Here is a 19,563-nt window from a genome sequence, read left to right as displayed (position 1 = left end):
CACTTATTTGTTCATTCTATGTTGCCCCAAAAACACATTAATATGCAAATTAGATACAGTTTATAGATACATTGTATATAATGGAAAAACTTGTTTATGGCCAATTTACACACATTTTGCATAAAGAAAAATGTTTTTTAAAAATATCTTTCATAACATAATTGAGAATCATCTTTATATAAAGTTTGGCGTAAAAAATTTAAATTGATTTGTGATTAAAACAAAAATCCCACTGTTTTTGCCTTTTCATGTCTATTCATGTCTTTTTATTTCTTAAAAAACAGAACTTTTTAAAGGCCCCATGTCTTCTACAGAGCATAACATATGAATAAAATATCATTTTTCAAATTTTTCTTATGCTCTAAACAATGTGATGAGATGACAAAATACTAAATTCACAAAACTGTTTTTTCCTGGTAGTCAGGAGGATATTGCATTTTAATCCAAATTTTTGTAAATTTAATTATAAATTAATAATAATATAATATAATGTAAAATATAATGTAATATAATATAATACGTAAATCTACCACATCTCAAAGTAACACATATATTGAGATTTATTCACAATTGACATCTTAACATTAATTGTGAAAAAAATGTTTGGAATAGAAACTCTTGCATGCTGTGCAGTGTACACTTGCCTACTATATTTAGCTGTTCCAAATCATTGTGTATATTTATTTCAGTGAGTGGCATCCATTTACCACAAACAAAACAAGTTAATTATTTCATGAATAAATTTAGTTATATTGCATTTTAATCAAATTTTCTGTAAAAAAAAAAAAAAACCTTTTTAGAAAATAATTAAAAAGAAAAGAAAAAAACCTATAAACAGCAAGACAAAGAGAAATACTTAGCTATGAAAACAAACAAGTGGATTGTCCAAGAACGAAACACAAATCTTGAAAAAGCATCTGTTTTTCTCAATCCAATTTTCTGTGGAAAAAAAGGAAGTAAAAAAATATTTTGTAAAAATAAAGTAAGAAAAAATAAAGCAAGAAATATTACATTTTGGAAACAAATACATCAAACGCCCAAGAAAAACCAAACACAACTCTTTAAAAAGCGTCCACTGTTTGTGTCAGTAGACAGTTTTATGGTGCAGGGGTCATGACCTGTGAAAACTCAGCCCAGCAGGACACCTAATAATACAACACTTCTCCTTGGAATAAAAACACTGGAAGTTCTCCATATGTCCTGCTGTTTTGTACACATAACCAAACGTAAAAAAAAAAAAAAAGTATTTGCACATAGTGTATATGACTCTCGAAAGATGAAATGAAACATGTTTTTAAACAGTAACAGTGTTGCAGAGTTCGCTCAAATAATCACATGCACAGCTGCCACCTGCTGGTGAAGAGCGGAACGTCTCTAATTATTGTTCCCCCAATTAAACCAGTTTTAAAAAGTTACATAACAGATTCACTCATGCAGACATGAACAATTATACATTTAACAACTGTCTATAAAATCTTAATTGTGTAAGTATTAGCACCATCTCTGCTTAGGACTGAAATATGTGCGCGCTGCGCAGAATCCGCCCCCTTCCCTCAAGCGTCTCCAATAGTGTCTCCAGAGAGTCTTGAGCTTTATTTTAATGACCTTTACTTGACTTTTCCACCAATTTACAGGTGTGCCATCACAGGTGGACAGCGGCATGGAGGGACGGCAGCTACAGCAGGTGAGAGAGTTTATTTACAGTTAATATTTATAAACAGCACACTTATTTTACCAAAACTTTGCGCAGTAAGAATTTGACGCAGCATTGAGTTTATTCGTGCATCATCACAGTTTGGCGTTTGAGAGCACTTCAGCTCATCGGTATAACACGGAAAGCGTTACACCACCTCTCTAATTTGATTTCTGGCAGGTTTTGAACACGCAGAGACTGAAGTCACTACAAGAATGGATGCAGGAAAGCTCAATCACTTTAACACAGGTCAATGGGCAGAGGAAATATGGTGGTCCTCCTCCGGGTAAGTACTCTTGAATGGAACTGAGATGATCAGCCTTTTGCAATTAAAACACAACCTGTGGCATTTTAAACTCTTTTATGTCTCATAGTACGAGACTGAAGTGTGGTGTGGATGAAGACAGCACATGGCCTCTTATTTCCCCTCATAACGTTCAGCAGAGCAGAAACAAGCCGTTTACTCTTCCTTTTAGAGGTTTTAGGAATACATCTTCATCATCTTGGGTTTAAAGCAGCTTGTCAAGTAGAACTGATACGAACGTTTGAACCATGCCTCTTTTGTGCTTTGTCTTTACCTCCATTAAAACATGGACACCTGGAGCTCAATTAGACTGCAAGTCCTCATTGCTGATCAATTATTGCTGATTGGAGGGTTTTAATTATTGCTTGATGGAAAGGATTAGTTCAAGATCCTTTTTAAAGTAAAATTTGTAGCTGTGGGAACTTAAGTTGTAACGTGTTGATCACTTTAGATATAAATAACTTGTTTAAATCAGACATTAACAGTGTTTTCTGCGTAAGTAATATCTCTTTTAGTTGTCACACTGTTAACTTCAGGAATATTATTCCTAATGAGTGAATTTTAAAAGTAATACATATATACATGCGTATGTATGATTGTAATTGTAACAAATCATGAGTGCATAGATGGTAATTCCTTAGTATTTTTTTTTTCTTAACGAGTACGTCTAATTTTCAGCTTTGATCTGAGTCTCTGGTGCTATAATTATACCTTTTTAAAGGATCATATTGTGAGGATTTTTATTTGCCTTGATCTTTATATCTTCAAGAGCTTAGTGTACTATGAAATATATCTCAAACTCTATATGCTTTATTTATATATGTATATGTGTGTCAGGTCTTGACCGTCTGAGCATTTCAGTGTCTATGATGTTCATAATTTATTATGAGGTGTTTTTTTGTCGACAGTTTGACCGCTTGTTGACATGAGTTCATGAAGCTTTGAAGTTACAGCTAACCAGGGTTTTCATTTATCTATATTGATTTATTTTATTTTTATTTATTAAAGCTCTTTCAAAAAGTGTATTTTGGCAAAAGTGTGTATGCGCATGCGCAAGTGAGAATTTATGTCTATCTATATGCATAACGTCATGTTTATGAATGTATGGATATATGTATGTCTCATACTATTCTCAGATGTGTAAATTTCAACATTACATTAATCATGAAATATTTTTGAAATGTAATCCGAGTCCCTTCTGTTTTTGAGAAAACACATTCTCACTCCTTTTGACTGTCTTTACTTTCTTCTCTTACTCCAGGGTGGCAAGGTCCTGTTCCTGGGCCGGGCTGTGAGGTTTTCATCAGTCAGATCCCACGCGACGTCTACGAGGACCGCCTGATCCCTCTTTTCCAGAGCATTGGCACTATTTACGAGTTTCGTCTCATGATGAACTTCAGCGGGCAGAACCGAGGCTTCGCCTACGCAAAGTATGGTGACCCCCTCACCGCCTCCACCGCTGTCATGACCCTGCATCACTACCGTCTGCCGGAGGGGGGCTGCCTGACGGTGCGCAAGAGCACGGAGAAGCGGCAGCTGCGTCTGGGGGATCTTCCGACTAGCATAAATCAGCTGGAGTTGCTGACGGTGCTGCGAATGCTGTCTGACGGTGTGGAGGAGGTCCTGCTGAAGATGGCCGGGCCCAAAGGGAGAGAGGTTGTGGCTCTAGTGAACTACTCCTCCCACTACGCCGCATCCATGGCCAAGAAAGTGCTTGCGCAAGGTATGCCAGGGAATGGAAATATTTGGATTATTAACTGAAGGGCTATTATTTTAAAAGAAAGTAGTAGGTTGTATGTGAATTTGTAGTACAATATATTTTATACACCGTGTAGTATGCATTAAGCAATACATCAGGGTTTATTAATTTTATTAATCTACTCGTGAGTGTGTGGATTTAATTAATACTTTTACTCCAAGATGCGTTTGATTGTGCCCAAATAATGTCAATTTTAAATGCTGTTCTCTCAAACTTTATCAAAGAATCCTTTACAAAAAGTATCACGTTCTCCACCAAAATATGAAGCAGCTAAACTGTTTTTAACTGAGTGTTTCTTGAGCAGCAAATCAGCATATTAGAAGAATGATTTCTGAAAGATCATGTGATTTCTGAAGACTGGAGTAATGATGCTGAAAATACAGCTTTGACATCACCGGATAAATTGCATTTTGTAATTTATTAAAATAGAAAATTATGTTGGAATGTTTCAATCTTTTAAAATTCTTACCTCCCCCAAACTTCTGAACCGCAGCGTATATGGCAGGGTTCCTCAAATCTTGCCCTGGAGGTCCAATGCACTGCAGAGTTTAGCTCCAACCCTGATCAAACTCGGCTACCTGTGATTTTTCTAATGATCCTGAAGACATGGATTGGCATGCTCAGGTGTGTTTGATTGATTAGGGTTAGAGCTAAACTCTGCAGGAAAATGGATCTCGTGGGCCAGATTTGAGGATCCCTGATATATGGTATGAAATGCATAAATATTCAACATTTAGAAGTATTTAAACCCCCCTCCCTTTTGTCTTTCCAGCTTTTAAGAAGCATTACGGCATTTCTATTACTGTGAAATGGACGTCCTTCTCCAAGTCAAAGCATGTATCCGAGACTGGACAAGAAGACGGCACCTTTACCCCTCCTGGTCTGAGTCCCCTCCCCAAACCCTCCATCACCCCTCCCCACCTGCACCCTAAGCCCTCCCTTCAGGATGTCCCAGCCCACCCCCCTCTCCAGTCCTTCTTCCGGGCCGTGGGGAGTCCGGCCGGTCTGCCGAGAGATGAGATGAAGCCTCAAGGCCCTGTGAACCGCGACGCCGTGTCTCTGCTGCAGTGGATGTGCGAGGTGAACAGACTTGGCACTCCTCGGTATGAAGTCCGCTTCCATCACGCCAGCTCCGACGGCTTCCTCTGCTTCAGCTACGAAGTCCTGATCCCGTGCTTTCTTATTCCCCTGTATGGGGTTATCCAGATCCTTCCAGGCCCCAGCGTTCAGGCCACGAAGGAGGAGGTTTATCGAGCTGTCGCCGAGCTGGTGATCCAAACCATCTGTAAGGTCTCAAATGCACGACCTTTCTAAAATTTGAGCTGTTAATGTAACGTTATCAGTTTTATGTTCAGTATTATGGTTTGAAGGCATGTACGGTTTCAGCTGAATGAGTGGAAATGAATGATTAAACGAGTATTTAGTTTAATGTTAAAGGCGGAAAAAAAAAGCCAATCTGGGCAGTGGATTTCTTTTTCATTTTACAAGCTCTTGAATTCAGTGGTATGAAAAAGGTTTGAAGTATTATGTTCTCGTTGGTATGTTTTATGGTATTTTAACAATGCAATATTAATCATTTTGTTGTTTTAGTCAGCCTCATCACATTTGGATGATTGCATGTTTTCACCGCTTCTTATTTTGAGAGTTTTTCACCGTATTTGGTTTTTCACGATTTGTTTTGCGTGTTTGTCACGTTTGTTGACTTTGCATGGTGTGCTCGTTTCCATGTTTGATGGGTTGTACTGACTAAATGACTTTTGTACAGTAAATAAGTTGTTCAAGAAATAATTTGTGTAGACTCAAGTCCCTGATTATGACTTGGATATATTGCTATTGTTCATACTTGTGGTAAGACGTGAAAACATTCATGCAGAAAATGGCTACAGATATGAATGATACCTCAAATCACATGGGTTGTTTAGATGTCTTTCTAAAATGTTTTTTTTTTATTATATATTGACAAATACATTCTTAATTTTATTATCATTAATGGCATTAATCTATATTTAAATGTAAAACTAAAAATATTCACTTTGTGAATTATTTTTTTATTTTTTAAAGCTGTAAAATCGCAACTTAATTGCTGCAGGAGAAATTAGAACCTTTTATTAAAATATTACAATAATTTGTCTAAGACATATTACTACTGTAGTCAATTTTAGATTTTTTTTAAAAAAAATTTTTACAATTATTACTATTGACTTTAAAGGGGTCATATGATGCGATTTTTTTTATTTTTATTTTTTTCTTGAGTGTTACAAGCTCTTGGTGCATAAAGAAGATCTGTAAAGTTGCGAAGACTAAAATCTCAAATCCAAAGAGCCAATCTTTATAAAAGTTAAGAGTCAGCCACACCTACCTAAAATGGCTCGTTCTAACACGCCCCCACATATCTACTTCCCTATGTGGGAAGATTTACATAACGCCGCCCAAATGTTCATGCAAAGAAATGACTTGGATATATTGCTATTGTTCATACTTGTGGTAAGACGTGAAAACATTCATGCAGAAAATGGCTACAGATATGAATGATACCTCAAATCACATGGGTTGTTTAGATGTCTTTCTAAAATGTTTTTTTTTTTATTATATATTGACAAATACATTCTTAATTTTATTATCATTAATGGCATTAATCTATATTTAAATGTAAAACTAAAAATATTCACTTTGTGAATTATTTTTTTTATTTTTTAAAGCTGTAAAATCGCAACTTAATTGCTGCAGGAGAAATTAGAACCTTTTATTAAAATATTACAATAATTTGTCTAAGACATATTACTACTGTAGTCAATTTTAGATTTTTTTTAAAATTTTTTTTTACAATTATTACTATTGACTTTAAAGGGGTCATATGATGCGATTTTTTTTATTTTTCTTGAGTGTTACAAGCTCTTGGTGCATAAAGAAGATCTGTAAAGTTGCGAAGACTAAAGTCTCAAATCCAAAGAGATATTCTTTATAAAAGTTAAGAGTCAGCCACACCTACCTAAAATGGCTCGTTCTAATGTTCTCAAGCCCGCTGCATCTGCTCTCTCTAGCCCCCGGTCTCTGTTCACTCTAGGCCACTGTGTGTGACTCTGTGTTTTGTTGTGAAAGCGAAACTACTTTGTTTGGCCTTCCAAAAATGGACACGACTAGAAATCAGTGGTTAAGTTGTATTTACAACACTGTTCCAGAACACTTCAACCCAAATATTCAGATGTGTGCAGCACATTTTATGGAGGACCGTTTCCTGATCCTGGTTGAGTAGACTACAATGCCGGCTGTCAGACTGTAAGTACAGTTTTTTATATTTACAGAGTTTTTATATTTAAAGCGAGTTTTTTGGGCAGTGTAGAGTAGGGCTTGTTGTTTGTCATTTCTCCGATCACAAATACAGACATGGTTTTACGTTTACGCGGTGCGATGCAATGCGTAAAACGACATAAGTCGTTATAATCCGTAATTATGTCCCCACTGGATGCAACAAATGCCTCGTTTATAATGGGTTTTCATGTTTTTGAATCATCGCTCCAGCCGGAAAAGGCATCAACAGTATGGTGAGGGGCGTAACATTTCCGTCACACGCTTGAGGTATTCGGCCAATCATAACGCACTGGATAGCTGGCCAATCACAGCACACCTTGCTTTTCAGACCAATGAGCTTTGTAAAAATCGACGCGTTTCAGAAAGGCGGGGCATAGAGGAGAAACAATAATGTACAGTATGTGGAAAATGTGTTTTTTTAACCTTAAACTGCATAAACACATTTCATTACACCAAATACACAAAATAATGTTCTTTTTAGCAACATAATATGACCCCTTTAAATGATTAAATTTGCAATACTAATATTTATGGCTGTCTTAAAGACAAAGTTACATGGAATGTAGGCCTAGAGACAATGTAAAAGTAGCATCTTGCATGTGGCATTAAAACAAATATGACTGACACAAAGATAAGACAAACAAAATATCTTAGATACTCATTTATTGATAGATCTGACAATCCAAGCGCATTTTAAAAGAGCAGGCAATGAGTTGTAAATATTTTTTTGTCCTTAATGTTTAATTACTGACAATTGTAAATGGGTCCACTGTCCTCCGTCTATATGGTGACTGTTTTTAAGACTACAACGTCCTTTTTTTGATCTCATCCACCAGATCTGCTCTGGGCACATCAACCTACAGGAAACCAGACAACATGTTAGTGATTTTTAAACAATTTCTTAATTTTTATTTGATCGGACTCCCAAAAATTGAGGTATAAAAATGTAAAATAACTATTTATTTTCAAGAAGATAAACATGCAATGCAATATTGTGTGACAAATGTAGCCTGTTTGAAATAAGGCGTAAAATTGTTTTATAATCAGTCAGTCAAAATGTTTTGTTAAAATGCATGACAAATTGTAAACAATCTGCGAGACTATCAAACGCACTTCTTCTCGGCTGGCCACATTGCGCAGTTTGACGACTCCGTCTTTGAGTTCTTGTTCTCCTAAAATGGCCACCAGTGGAATCCCAGTTTCCTCACAGTGCTGCAATTGGCTCAACAGCTTCGGGTTTTTCTTATATAAAACTTCAACCTGTAGCACATAATGCATAGCTCAGAGACAGAGATCCACATTACAACTCCACATTCATTGTGGTTTTCTTGAAGCATATACAAACCTTGATTCCGGCGTTCCAAAGCTCGCTGGTCAGCTTGAGTCGCTCTTCTAGAAGGTTCTTCTGCGCCGAGGCCACCAGCACTTGCGTTTCAGTGGTGCGCACCTTCTCTGAAGATGTCTGGAGGAGATGAGAACATTCCACATGTCTAAATACTTTTCATATTAAACACAGTGGTACCATTCTAAAAATGTTCTTAGTGTAATAAAAATAATTATAGAACTAAAATATTTAAAAATAAACCATTAATCTTCACAGATCATAAATACCCTATCATAATAAAAACCAGTGGCACCATTCCAAAAATGAACCCACAGAGAGAAAAAAAAGCATTTAGTAATTTAAATTATTTTTACCATAATAATAAATTAATATTGTTTAAAAAAAATTTACATTTAAGATTTCAAATACCTTTTATCTTAACAGTGGCACCGTTCTAAAAAAACGTACTCAATAACGTGAATAGTATTAAATATAAAAAAAAAAAACATTAATCTTCCCAAATGTTTAAAAAAAATACCCTTAAATAATAAATAAAAACTACATGTAAATAAATGTAAATAGCATTAAATAAATAATAAATATTAAAATTAGACAATGTTCTAAATGTAATTTTTTTTTTTAAATAATTGGATATTTAAAACGAACCATTAATATTTCCATTTAATTTAAATTCATATTAAAATAGTGGAATACAGTAAAAAAATTACGTAAATTTTACAATCTCACTAAATTAAAATAAATGTTAAAAATAAACCATTGATCTTTCTAAATGTTTAAAAAGCATTAAACATTTAAAACTAAACATTAATATTCCCAGTTTTTTTTGTTGCAAATGCCATTTCATATATTTAAATGTACTCTTAAAAAACAAGCTTCCAAAAACAGACAAAAAAAATGGTTTAAAAAGTAATTATACACCTTCCTACCCCTCTTTCTCTCACTCACCTCGGCCTTCTGCTCCATGATGGAAAAGATCCTCTCAATCCCAATGCTGACGCCAACACAGGGCACTTTCCTGCCCTTGGGGTCAAACATGCCCACCAGACCATCGTATCGCCCTCCACCAGCCACGCTACCAACACTCACGCCAGCCTCATCCGCCCCGTTCTGCTCTGCGGGCGCTGGGATGGTCTGGGAGAGAATGGCTTCATAAATCACACCAGTGTAGTAGTCCAGTCCTCGAGCCAGACTCAAATCAAACACCACCTAGAGAGAGAGAGATTTAAAAATTAATGAGGGCAAACGAAAAGAACAAGATCACAGAGGCAGACAGTGAATGGGTGTGAAAAAAGAAATGAACAAAATTACAACTGCATTTACTGAAATGAAACACCCGTGTAATAAATTTTATAGGGTGTATATTTCTTATCTAATGGATCATAAATAAACGTAAGGAAGATGCACGTGGAGCATACAAAAAATAATCAGGTGTGACGTGATACAGCATCTTTTTCAAGTTAAATTTGTTTGTAAAGTTTTTTTTGTTCTAACTAGCAATAAAAAAAGTAAGAAAAGATCAAAGCAATTATTTTGATGGATAAATATTCAATTAGAAAAGACTGCCGAGTATAAGCATTTTCACTACACACCTTTTGTTCAGTATTAAAAACAACAGGAAATAACTGAATTTTCTTTCGACGCATTCTTTGACCTCTGACCTCACCTTATCTGTGACCTGGAAGAGCTCCAGGTAGCTGAAGAGCAGCTTCATATCTGTGAGCCCAGCGCAGGCCTGTTTGTTCTGGGACAGTTTGGGGTCCTGAAGCAGCCGCTCGGCCAGATCCTGTCCACCTGGAGGTCAAAGATGTCAGCAGATGTAGGAAAATACAAGAGGGAACACATCTGGTCAGGTAAAAACTGACTGTAGGCGACTTTGTAATGCGGGTGTGATGAATGCTTACTCACCCTGCATGCTGACATACTCTCCGATCCGATCGGCCACATCCTCTGAAAGACCTTTCTCATTCACCATCTCCTTTTTTACATCCTCCCAAGCCATCTACAAACACAACGCGCATGTCTTTAAACCTTAAACTAGGGCTGGGTTCAATCAAATCACAAATCATTTGTAGCGTGCCTACTATTCAATAATCCCAATAAGCTTTGTGCTTTGCTACTTTAGATATGAAGTCTCAGCTTTCATATTGTGCTAATTTTATCACAAAATTCAAACAATAAATACTGCTTTGACAGTATTTAATGTGCATTGACAGATCGCTGTAGCACATCAGTTTGTGGAAGCACAGCTTGTAAACAATGTCAACGTTACATTTACATCAGGAAAGCCATTCAATTCTTATAAACTTATTTTGTCAGCTAGACAAAGTAACTCCAGAGAAAAACATTTTGATAAATATAGGCACTGTATTACTTTTTCATTTTATTTAAACTGTTAGTGATGACAGATAGAAGTATATTCAAACATACAATAAACGACATGAAAACTTATGACAGCCATCGTTTTAATGTTCATTATTTCAGCAACACACTGGAATAGAAACAATTATGTAATTGAAAAGTTTATATAAAACTGCATTGTGCAATTTTAAATGTTTGTATACAGTTGTTTTTGAGAGTTGATTGAATATGGACTGTTGTTCATTTTAACCTTCAATATTATAGTAATGTACCAACTGACAGGGTTCCCTGTATAATTTACAGCTTTAGTTTAGAGATTGTAAAATAACTGAAATGCACTGTACCTGTTATACATTCAAATTCATGGATAATGAATTGAATCGCAATCGAATCAAATCAAAGACTTGATAGAATTAATTCTTAAATACTGTGTCAATACCCAGCCCTACCTTAAATGCATTCTATTATTTCAAACATTTATTAAGCAAACATTCTCTAGTAACAGAAAGCATTTCTCCAGTCACCTAATGTTAATGCTCAAGTTTGATCTCTCACCTTGTCCAGTTTGTCCACTGTGGAGCAGATTGTGCGGAACTTCTCGCCAGGAACACCACACACAGCAAACATTCCATCTAGAATGCGTCGGTCATTCACCTGAAACACCACAACAGTGAATATCCCATCTCAAACTGATAAATACACAACAAGAGGTTCTACAAAGACTAATGACCATAGCTGCTTCTGAAAGCTGACACGTTGCCTCACTGACTCTGCAAGCACAATTTAGAACGGGCTTCTGAGGCAGCATAAGGGCAGTGTTGCCAACTAATTTTCAGGGGAATTTGCTAAAGGAAGTTCGATTTGTTGCTAAATGACGTTGTGATGTCATTGCGTGATGACGTCATAACGTAAATCACGACGCAAAATTGTGTCACTACATTAAAAAAATTTATATTTTAATGTTCATTTAGATTTGTTCGTAAAAATATAAATGCATAATATAATGTTAAAATATAAATAACTTTTTTTTTTATATACAACATTGAATTATTGAACACTTACAAGTTTTTTTATTAGCTAGTAAACTAGTAAAACTACACATTCTGAACAATTATAGTTTTAAGCAGTTTATTAGTAGTCAGTATGCTACACTCTAGGAAAAAAATTCACAGGTTTTTACCTACATTTTAAATTACGCATTGTATTTTGTGTTTTGGGTTACAACGGATAATGGATAACGGATAATGTCCTGGAAAATTACTAGTACCTTTTCCATTTTTCTAGATATTTTTCTTACAGTGTACTAACTGATCAACAATCACAGGTACAAGCTACTAACGAGGTGTATCATAAATGAACAATTATTAAACTATTATTATTATTATCAAATTGAACAATTGCAAATAGCAGTAAATTAATTCGCGTGATGTGTGTATTGCTAGGCATCTTTGGTTTTCTCTTTTTGTGAAATTTAGATGGAAAATGTGTGCCTTTTTATTGTTTGAGCCACTTATCAAAAGTTGCTAAAAGTAGCCAAATACAATTTTTTAAATAGCTAAATTTGTTGCTAGGTGCTTTTAGAAGAAAAAGTTGCTAGGGTAGTCTGAAAAGTTGCTAAATTTAGCAACAAAATTGCTAAGTTGGCAACACAGCATAAGGGGCCGTTCACACGTGGAAAACGCTAGGCGCGCCGATTTCTGCTTTTTTCCAAAGCGTTCGGGCGCTTGCGCTCAAGAGGCGTCTGCCGTTGCTAAGCAACCATGACCTGCGCTCTCCATGAAGACGTGTGGAAGTTTCAGCAAAGTATAAATGGATTTGCAGCACTAAAAATTGCTTGCAGTAGCTCTGCTACTAAATTTATTTAAAAACGGCTATCCCTGTACAGCTATGATCAGCTGTTCCTTCATCTTGGCTGAGCTTTCAATGTTGTTACGGGAAAGGATTAAGCTGATTGGTTGGTTCTTGGTCACATGACCCGCGGTCCATTATGAGCGTGCCTGCCGCCCGTCTACATTTGAAATAACGAACTTGAGCGCGCAAAAGACGCAATATGTGAACGGGCCCCTAATAGTTTAACTATCTACAACAAAATAGAGAGAGCTTTGAATTAGAACTAAGACATTATTTAATTACTACAATACTAATTTCTCACTAGAAACTATTTCAAAAGTGCACAAAGTTGGTCAGGTTGGTTACACACTGCAACATTTAGACGCCATTTTTATTATTTTAAGATCAACTGTCACGAAATGGAATGCACAGGATAGTGGGATATCATAGGCAGCAAAGGATACATCTATGCTGCCTTCAAAAATCAATCAGATGAAAGCATCTCAGCAAACAGGATGCGACAAGGTCATTGGATTATGACATGCCTTGTAGCAGCAGCATTTTTCAGCTTTCGGACACAGCCCATAATACTGCGAATTCCTCATGTCGACCAGCAACCGACCTTGATATGAAAATCTCCAAGATCTAATTCGTTCAGGATCTCGTAGACAATTTTCAGACACTCGGCATCAGGGATCATGGCATCATACTGACCTGCAATATCAAAATCCTGCAGCCACAAAGATCAAGAATTATTTACATTCAAATGAATAATAATAATTCTATTACTACTACAAGTAGTAGTATATTTTTATTTAGGCTATTTTCATGGCAAAAACTATTTCAAAAAATACAAGTATAACAAATACAACAAAAACCAGCAAACAAACAAGTTATATACACAAGATTTTTTACATTAACATATACTACTCCAAGTAATAATAATAATAATAGTAACAGCTAATTTATTGAGGGGTTGTTTTAGAGTGAGGTACTCACACACTGGTAGAACTCCCTGTATCTGCCCCGGGTCATGGCTGGGTTGTCTCTGCGGTACACTTTAGCAATGTGGTAGCGCTTAATGTTGGTGATTTTATTCATTGCGAGATAGCGAGCAAATGGGACCTGAGGAGAAAAAAGTCAAGGAGCCAAATGCTGACAGCAGCACTGTTGAGTCTTCAAAGAATGTTATGCAGTTATGGTGAGATTGTACACATACATTTGGCCATATGTTAGTGATTTTAAGCACAATCCAAAATAGCTTTTACAGCAATAAAAAAAGCACTCAGATTTCAGCAACACTGAGAATATGCAACGACTTGTTTGTCTGTTGATGCTTTTCTGGCTTTCACTTGACCATTTCTGTCCCTTGGAGAAAAATGGTAATTTAAGTTTAAATCTAGCAAGTTAACACATGCAAATCAATCTGACTTTCCCCACCAGCTATGTGTCTGCAAAAAGATTCAATATTAGATCAATAAACGCATGTCTGATGGATACAGTGAGGTCATATCTCAGAGACAGAAGTTCTCCTCCCTGGTCCTTCAGATCGTAGATGAGTTTGGAGTCTTCGCCGTACTTCCCCGTCAATGTTTCCTACAGACTAGTGATTTTAAGCACAATCCAAAATAGCTTTTACAGCAATAAAAAAAGCACTCAGATTTCAGCAACACTGAGAATATGCAACGACTTGTTTGTCTGTTGATGCTTTTCTGGCTTTCACTTGATCATTTCTGTCCCTTGGAGAAAAATGGTAATTTAAGTTTAAATCTAGCAAGTTAACAGATGCAAATCAATCTGACTTTCCCCACCAGCTATGTGTCTGCAAAAAGATTCAATATTAGATCAATAAACGCATGTCTGATGGATACAGTGAGGTCATATCTCAGAGACAGAAGTTCTCCTCCCTGGTCCTTCAGATCGTAGATGAGTTTGGAGTCTTCGCCGTACTTCCCCGTCAATGTTTCCTACAGAAACACAAATAAACAGGGTCATTATGGTGAATGAATGCAATTATGTGATGCACAAATTAATGTGTAACTGCTAAAGAGACCTTCAGCTCAAAAACGGGGGTATCGATGGTTTCAGCACCATGGCGTTTAAAGCAGCTGATGATGATATTGAAAACCTTTTCTCTGATAGCCATTTGCTTGGGGTTATAGTCCCTGGTCCCCTACAGAGAAGAAATTAAAGATATAGCTCACTGCGAAATGGCTCACTTCAAACAAACCTGTGTGTCTAAAATGTCAGTTGTTTATATACCTTGGCTGTCTTGAGAACAAACACATGTTTTCCCTCATCTCCTCCAAGCTGAGCTTTGAGCTGCAAGAGCTTGGCCACTTCTTCATCAATCTGAAAAACAAACAGTACAAAGAGTTTTTACCTTCAGAGCAATGAAAAATGCAAAAAATGCTTCTGGGTTAATTATGAAACTTGTCAAGAAAATATCTAGGCCATATTTTAGCCCAAAATTAAAAAGAACCCCATTTTGTGGATATATTTTCCCCTTGTGATTTTTTTTCCCTAAAAAAAATTTAATATTTTTACCCCAATTCTCTTGTAATGCAAAATATCTCAATACATCATAATGGTATTTGTTGTTTTAAATTGTTTTATTATTATTATTCATTATTTTGTCCAAATAAGATGATTTTCATTTCTGTCTGCATGAAGGAAATCAAAATTATGGGGGGTGAAAAAACATGATTTCAAGTGACCTGTTATTTTCTCAGCCTTTCATTACAATTTCAAATAAAGTTTTCTATTTTGATATATTGTAAAATGTAATTTATTCCTGTGATGCAAAGCTGAATTTACAACAGCCACTGCTTCAGTCACATGATCCTCCAAAAATCTTTCGAATGTGCTGATTTTCTTCTCAAGAATTTTTCTTATTATTAATACTAAAATCTTGATGCTCAAGAAATTGTTCTTACTATTATCAATGCTGTGAACAGTTGTGCTGCTTAATATTTTGTGAAAACCATGATACATCTTTTCAGGATTCGTTGATTAAAAGAAAGATCAAAAGAACAGGTTTTATTTGAAAAATAAATTATTTGTAACATTACATACATCTGCACTGTTACTTTTGAGCAATTAAATGCATCTTTGTTTTAAAAAAAGTATTATTTTCTTTTTTTTTCTTTTTATTACTAATCCCAAATAGTAAGAAATTACATATATATTTTTCTTGACTTTGAAGTGAAATATGACCTGCGGTTTTCTCAGCCTTTTAGTACATTTATTTTTGTTCTTCAATAAGTTCAGTATTGTTTTGGATGGGGAAACAGGACGTGAGCAGACGACAGGCAGCATGTACAGCTAAAATTCATAAGATAAGCAGTGACTGGACTGTGACTGAAATAAAAAGGTACCTGTGATAAAGTCATTCCAGAGGAGAAGCGCAGAAATGGCAGGTTCACAGCAGACCGATGGCCCATGAGTCCAGCACACAGCCGCATGGAGACCAGCCCCAGAGCGTTCATTATGCACAGTCCAAACACACAGCAAAATCACAACACCATTACAGTCCAAAAGCAGGTGAACCATCCGATCCCAAACAGTGAGGATAATCCAGGTGTGCAGCGATGATGATGATGATGATGGTGGTGGTGGTGGTGGTATCCGTGTCAACAAGCAGGAAGAACAGGAGAAAAGTGGTGAGCAACCCTGTCACTAGGGGCCCATAAGAAAGGCATCACAGCAATGAGGAAGCAAAACATGAGAGGAGGCCGTCAAAATCAACCAGCATCCCCAAACTGAGCTAGAAACACGCCACACCTCTTAGCTGAGCACATAACTGTTATTAGGGCCCTTTTAACACCCCATGAAATATAAATACACCATATATGACTTAACTTGTCTCTCTTTTACATACATTTGCCATGGGTCTTTTTTCATATTTCTATGTTTTAGATGTGTACTATAGACATACTTTACAATAATGAGTCTCATTTTCAATCACTGATCACGTGATTTATCACTGGACACTCAATAGCGTCACATTTTCATTCTAAATCTACAGCAGTCACTATAACTGAATGCACTTTATAATAGCATTACATTTGTATTTATCCATCCATCCATCCAGTAATGATGTCCACCATGACTGACAGATTGCATCAGCTGGTTAACAGTTAGCATCATGCCGCATGTCTAATACAGAATAACATTCATTAAATAATGGACAATGGAATAAATTAAAACCAACAAAACAGATCATAACCTGTCATGGAGACGAGACGTAAACATGTATGCTGTCCCGTTTCCTTACATGAAAGATACAGCAGGCAGCCATTGATCGCATTGATCACACCATGTGTTCCGTCATTAAGCTTTGAAACGCTTCAGATCTCATACTAACCTGTTCTTTACTCGCTTTCTCTGATTTCAGTTTCCTGACAACCTCTCCTTGTGTTTTAATCGCCTCCTGTAGCTGTGCTTTATCGGCCATGGTGCTCCAGACAGCCGATGATGAACCTGGGACGGAACTGCAGCTACTGCGGCGCACACGTTAAACGTCACTGCGCATGCGCAGATGAACGCTAGGGGCGCTAAGAAAACAGGGAACGATGCAACTTTTAAACTTTTTTTTTCAAGTGAAGATAATAAAAATGATGTTATTATTATTATTGTTTGTTGTTGTTGTTATTTAAAAACGAATGAAATTGTATTAGTGCTCGAGCTAGTTTCTTACATATTTATAATATAAATGCATATTCATAACCATATTTTTCTCTATATCGTTGTAATTTAGCAAAACAGTTTTATTTTGATAAATGGAATAACAAATACATTATTGTTTATAATAATAATAATGATAATAATACAATAATAATAATAATTATTATTGTTGTTGTTGTTGTTGTTTAAAAAAATAAATATAAGAGTAGTGCTCCAGCTAGTTTCATGCATCTTTATAATACATACATGCTCAACTTTTACTCTCTATATTTTATATTTATTCTATAAGTCTTTGTAATTTATACCAAAAATAGATATAAATAGATATTTATACCTAAAAATAGATATTACTATTATTATTATATAATTTGTAGTAGTATAGAATAAGGTAACTTACATTCTCTACATCTTTGTAATGTATACACTTGTTTTGGTACTGTAATGTTATGGTGGCTGTTTTCTTTTGGTGGGGGGTGAAATAAAAAGGTACCTGTGATAAAGTCATTCCAGAGGAGAAGCGCAGAAATGGCAGGTTCACAGCAGACCGATGGCCCATGAGTCCAGCACACAGCCGCATGGAGACCAGCCCCAGAGCGTTCATTATGCACAGTCCAAACACACAGCAAAATCACAACACCATTACAGTCCAAAAGCAGGTGAACCATCCGATCCCACAAACAGTGAGGATAATCCAGGTGTGCAGCGATGATGATGATGATGATGGTAGTGGTGGTATCCGTGTCAACAAGCAGGAAGAACAGGAGAAAAGTGGTGAGCAACCCTGTCACTAGGGGCCCATAAGAAAGGCATCACAGCAATGAGGAAGCAAAACATGAGAGGAGGCCGTCAAAATCAACCAGCATCCCCAAACTGAGCTAGAAACACGCCACACCTCTTAGCTGAGCACATAACTGTTATTAGGGCCCTTTTAACACCCCATGAAATATAAATACACCATATATGACTTAACTTGTCTCTCTTTTACATACATTTGCCATGGGTCTTTTTTCATATTTCTATGTTTTAGATGTGTACTATAGACATACTTTACAATAATGAGTCTCATTTTCAATCACTGATCACGTGATTTATCACTGGACACTCAATAGCGTCACATTTTCATTCTAAATCTACAGCAGTCACTATAACTGAATGCACTTTATAATAGCATTACATTTGTATTTATCCATCCATCCATCCAGTAATGATGTCCATCATGACTGACAGATTGCATCAGCTGGTTAACAGTTAGCATCATGCCGCATGTCTAATACAGAATAACATTCATTAAATAATGGACAATGGAAGACAATGGAATACATTAAAACCAACAAAACAGATCATAACCTGTCATGGAGACGAGACGTAAACATGTATGCTGTCCCGTTTCCTTACATGAAAGATACAGCAGGCAGCCATTGATCGCATTGATCACACCATGTGTTCCGTCATTAAGCTTTGAAACGCTTCAGATCTCATACTAACCTGTTCTTTACTCGCTTTCTCTGATTTCAGTTTCCTGACGACCTCTCCTTGTGTTTTAATCGCCTCCTGTAGCTGTGCTTTATCGGCCATGGTGCTCCAGACAGCCGATGATGAACCTGGGACGGAACTGCAGCTACTGCGGCGCACACGTTAAACGTCACTGCGCATGCGCAGATGAACGCTAGGGGCGCTAAGAAAACAGGGAACGATGCAACTTTTAAACTTTTTTTTTCAAGTGAAGATAATAAAAATGATGTTATTATTATTATTGTTTGTTGTTGTTGTTATTTAAAAACGAATGAAATTGTATTAGTGCTCGAGCTAGTTTCTTACATATTTATAATATAAATGCATATTCATAACCATATTTTTCTCTATATCGTTGTAATTTAGCAAAACAGTTTTATTTTGATAAATGGAATAACAAATACATTATTGTTTATAATAATAATAATGATAATAATACAATAATAATAATAATTATTATTGTTGTTGTTGTTGTTGTTTAAAAAAATAAATATAAGAGTAGTGCTCCAGCTAGTTTCATGCATCTTTATAATACATACATGCTCAACTTTTATTCTCTATATTTTATATTTATTCTATAAGTCTTTGTAATTTATACCAAAAATAGATATAAATAGATATTTATACCTAAAAATAGATATTACTATTATTATTATATAATTTGTAGTAGTATAGAATAAGGTAACTTACATTCTCTACATCTTTGTAATGTATACACTTGTTTTGGTACTGTAATGTTATGGTGGCTGTTTTCTTTTGGTGGGGGG

The 19,563-nt window shown here is 35.9% G+C and overlaps 2 protein-coding genes across 3 annotated transcripts; one reads left to right on the top strand and one right to left on the bottom strand.

Moving 5' to 3' along the window:
* The first annotated feature begins 1,122 nt into the window (after positions 1 to 1,122).
* Positions 1,123 to 5,541, top strand: LOC107587089 (dead end protein 1-like). Its single transcript, XM_016274729.1, has 4 exons — positions 1,123 to 1,684; positions 1,874 to 1,979; positions 3,259 to 3,720; positions 4,529 to 5,541. The coding sequence occupies exons 1-4, from the start codon at positions 1,661 to 1,663 to the stop codon at positions 5,068 to 5,070; spliced, it is 1,134 nt and encodes a 377-aa protein (XP_016130215.1). The 5' UTR covers positions 1,123 to 1,660; the 3' UTR covers positions 5,071 to 5,541.
* A 2,172-nt stretch (positions 5,542 to 7,713) lies between these two features.
* Positions 7,714 to 17,133, bottom strand: hars (histidyl-tRNA synthetase). 2 transcript variants are annotated; one of them, XM_016274731.1, is made up of 13 exons: positions 16,965 to 17,133; positions 14,861 to 14,950; positions 14,652 to 14,771; positions 14,470 to 14,565; positions 13,598 to 13,723; positions 13,221 to 13,328; positions 11,324 to 11,422; positions 10,316 to 10,409; positions 10,074 to 10,201; positions 9,356 to 9,616; positions 8,411 to 8,527; positions 8,179 to 8,325; positions 7,714 to 7,922 (listed from the first exon to the last, which is right to left on the bottom strand). In XM_016274731.1, the coding sequence occupies exons 1-13, from the start codon at positions 17,052 to 17,054 to the stop codon at positions 7,869 to 7,871; spliced, it is 1,530 nt and encodes a 509-aa protein (XP_016130217.1). In that variant the 5' UTR covers positions 17,055 to 17,133; the 3' UTR covers positions 7,714 to 7,868. The 2 variants fall into 2 exon arrangements, with proteins under 2 accessions (XP_016130217.1, XP_016130216.1); XM_016274730.1 differs by lacking the exon at positions 16,965 to 17,133 and adding an exon at positions 15,976 to 16,152.
* Between the last annotated feature and the right edge of the window lie 2,430 nt (positions 17,134 to 19,563).

This window comes from Sinocyclocheilus grahami, unplaced genomic scaffold (genome assembly GCF_001515645.1).
Source record: "Sinocyclocheilus grahami isolate Dianchi unplaced genomic scaffold, SAMN03320097.WGS_v1.1 scaffold89.1, whole genome shotgun sequence".
In the NCBI taxonomy this organism is placed as follows: Eukaryota; Metazoa; Chordata; class Actinopteri; order Cypriniformes; family Cyprinidae; genus Sinocyclocheilus; species Sinocyclocheilus grahami.
Note: the sequence above shows the minus strand (reverse complement) of the source record. Positions and strands in the feature narration are given on the sequence as shown.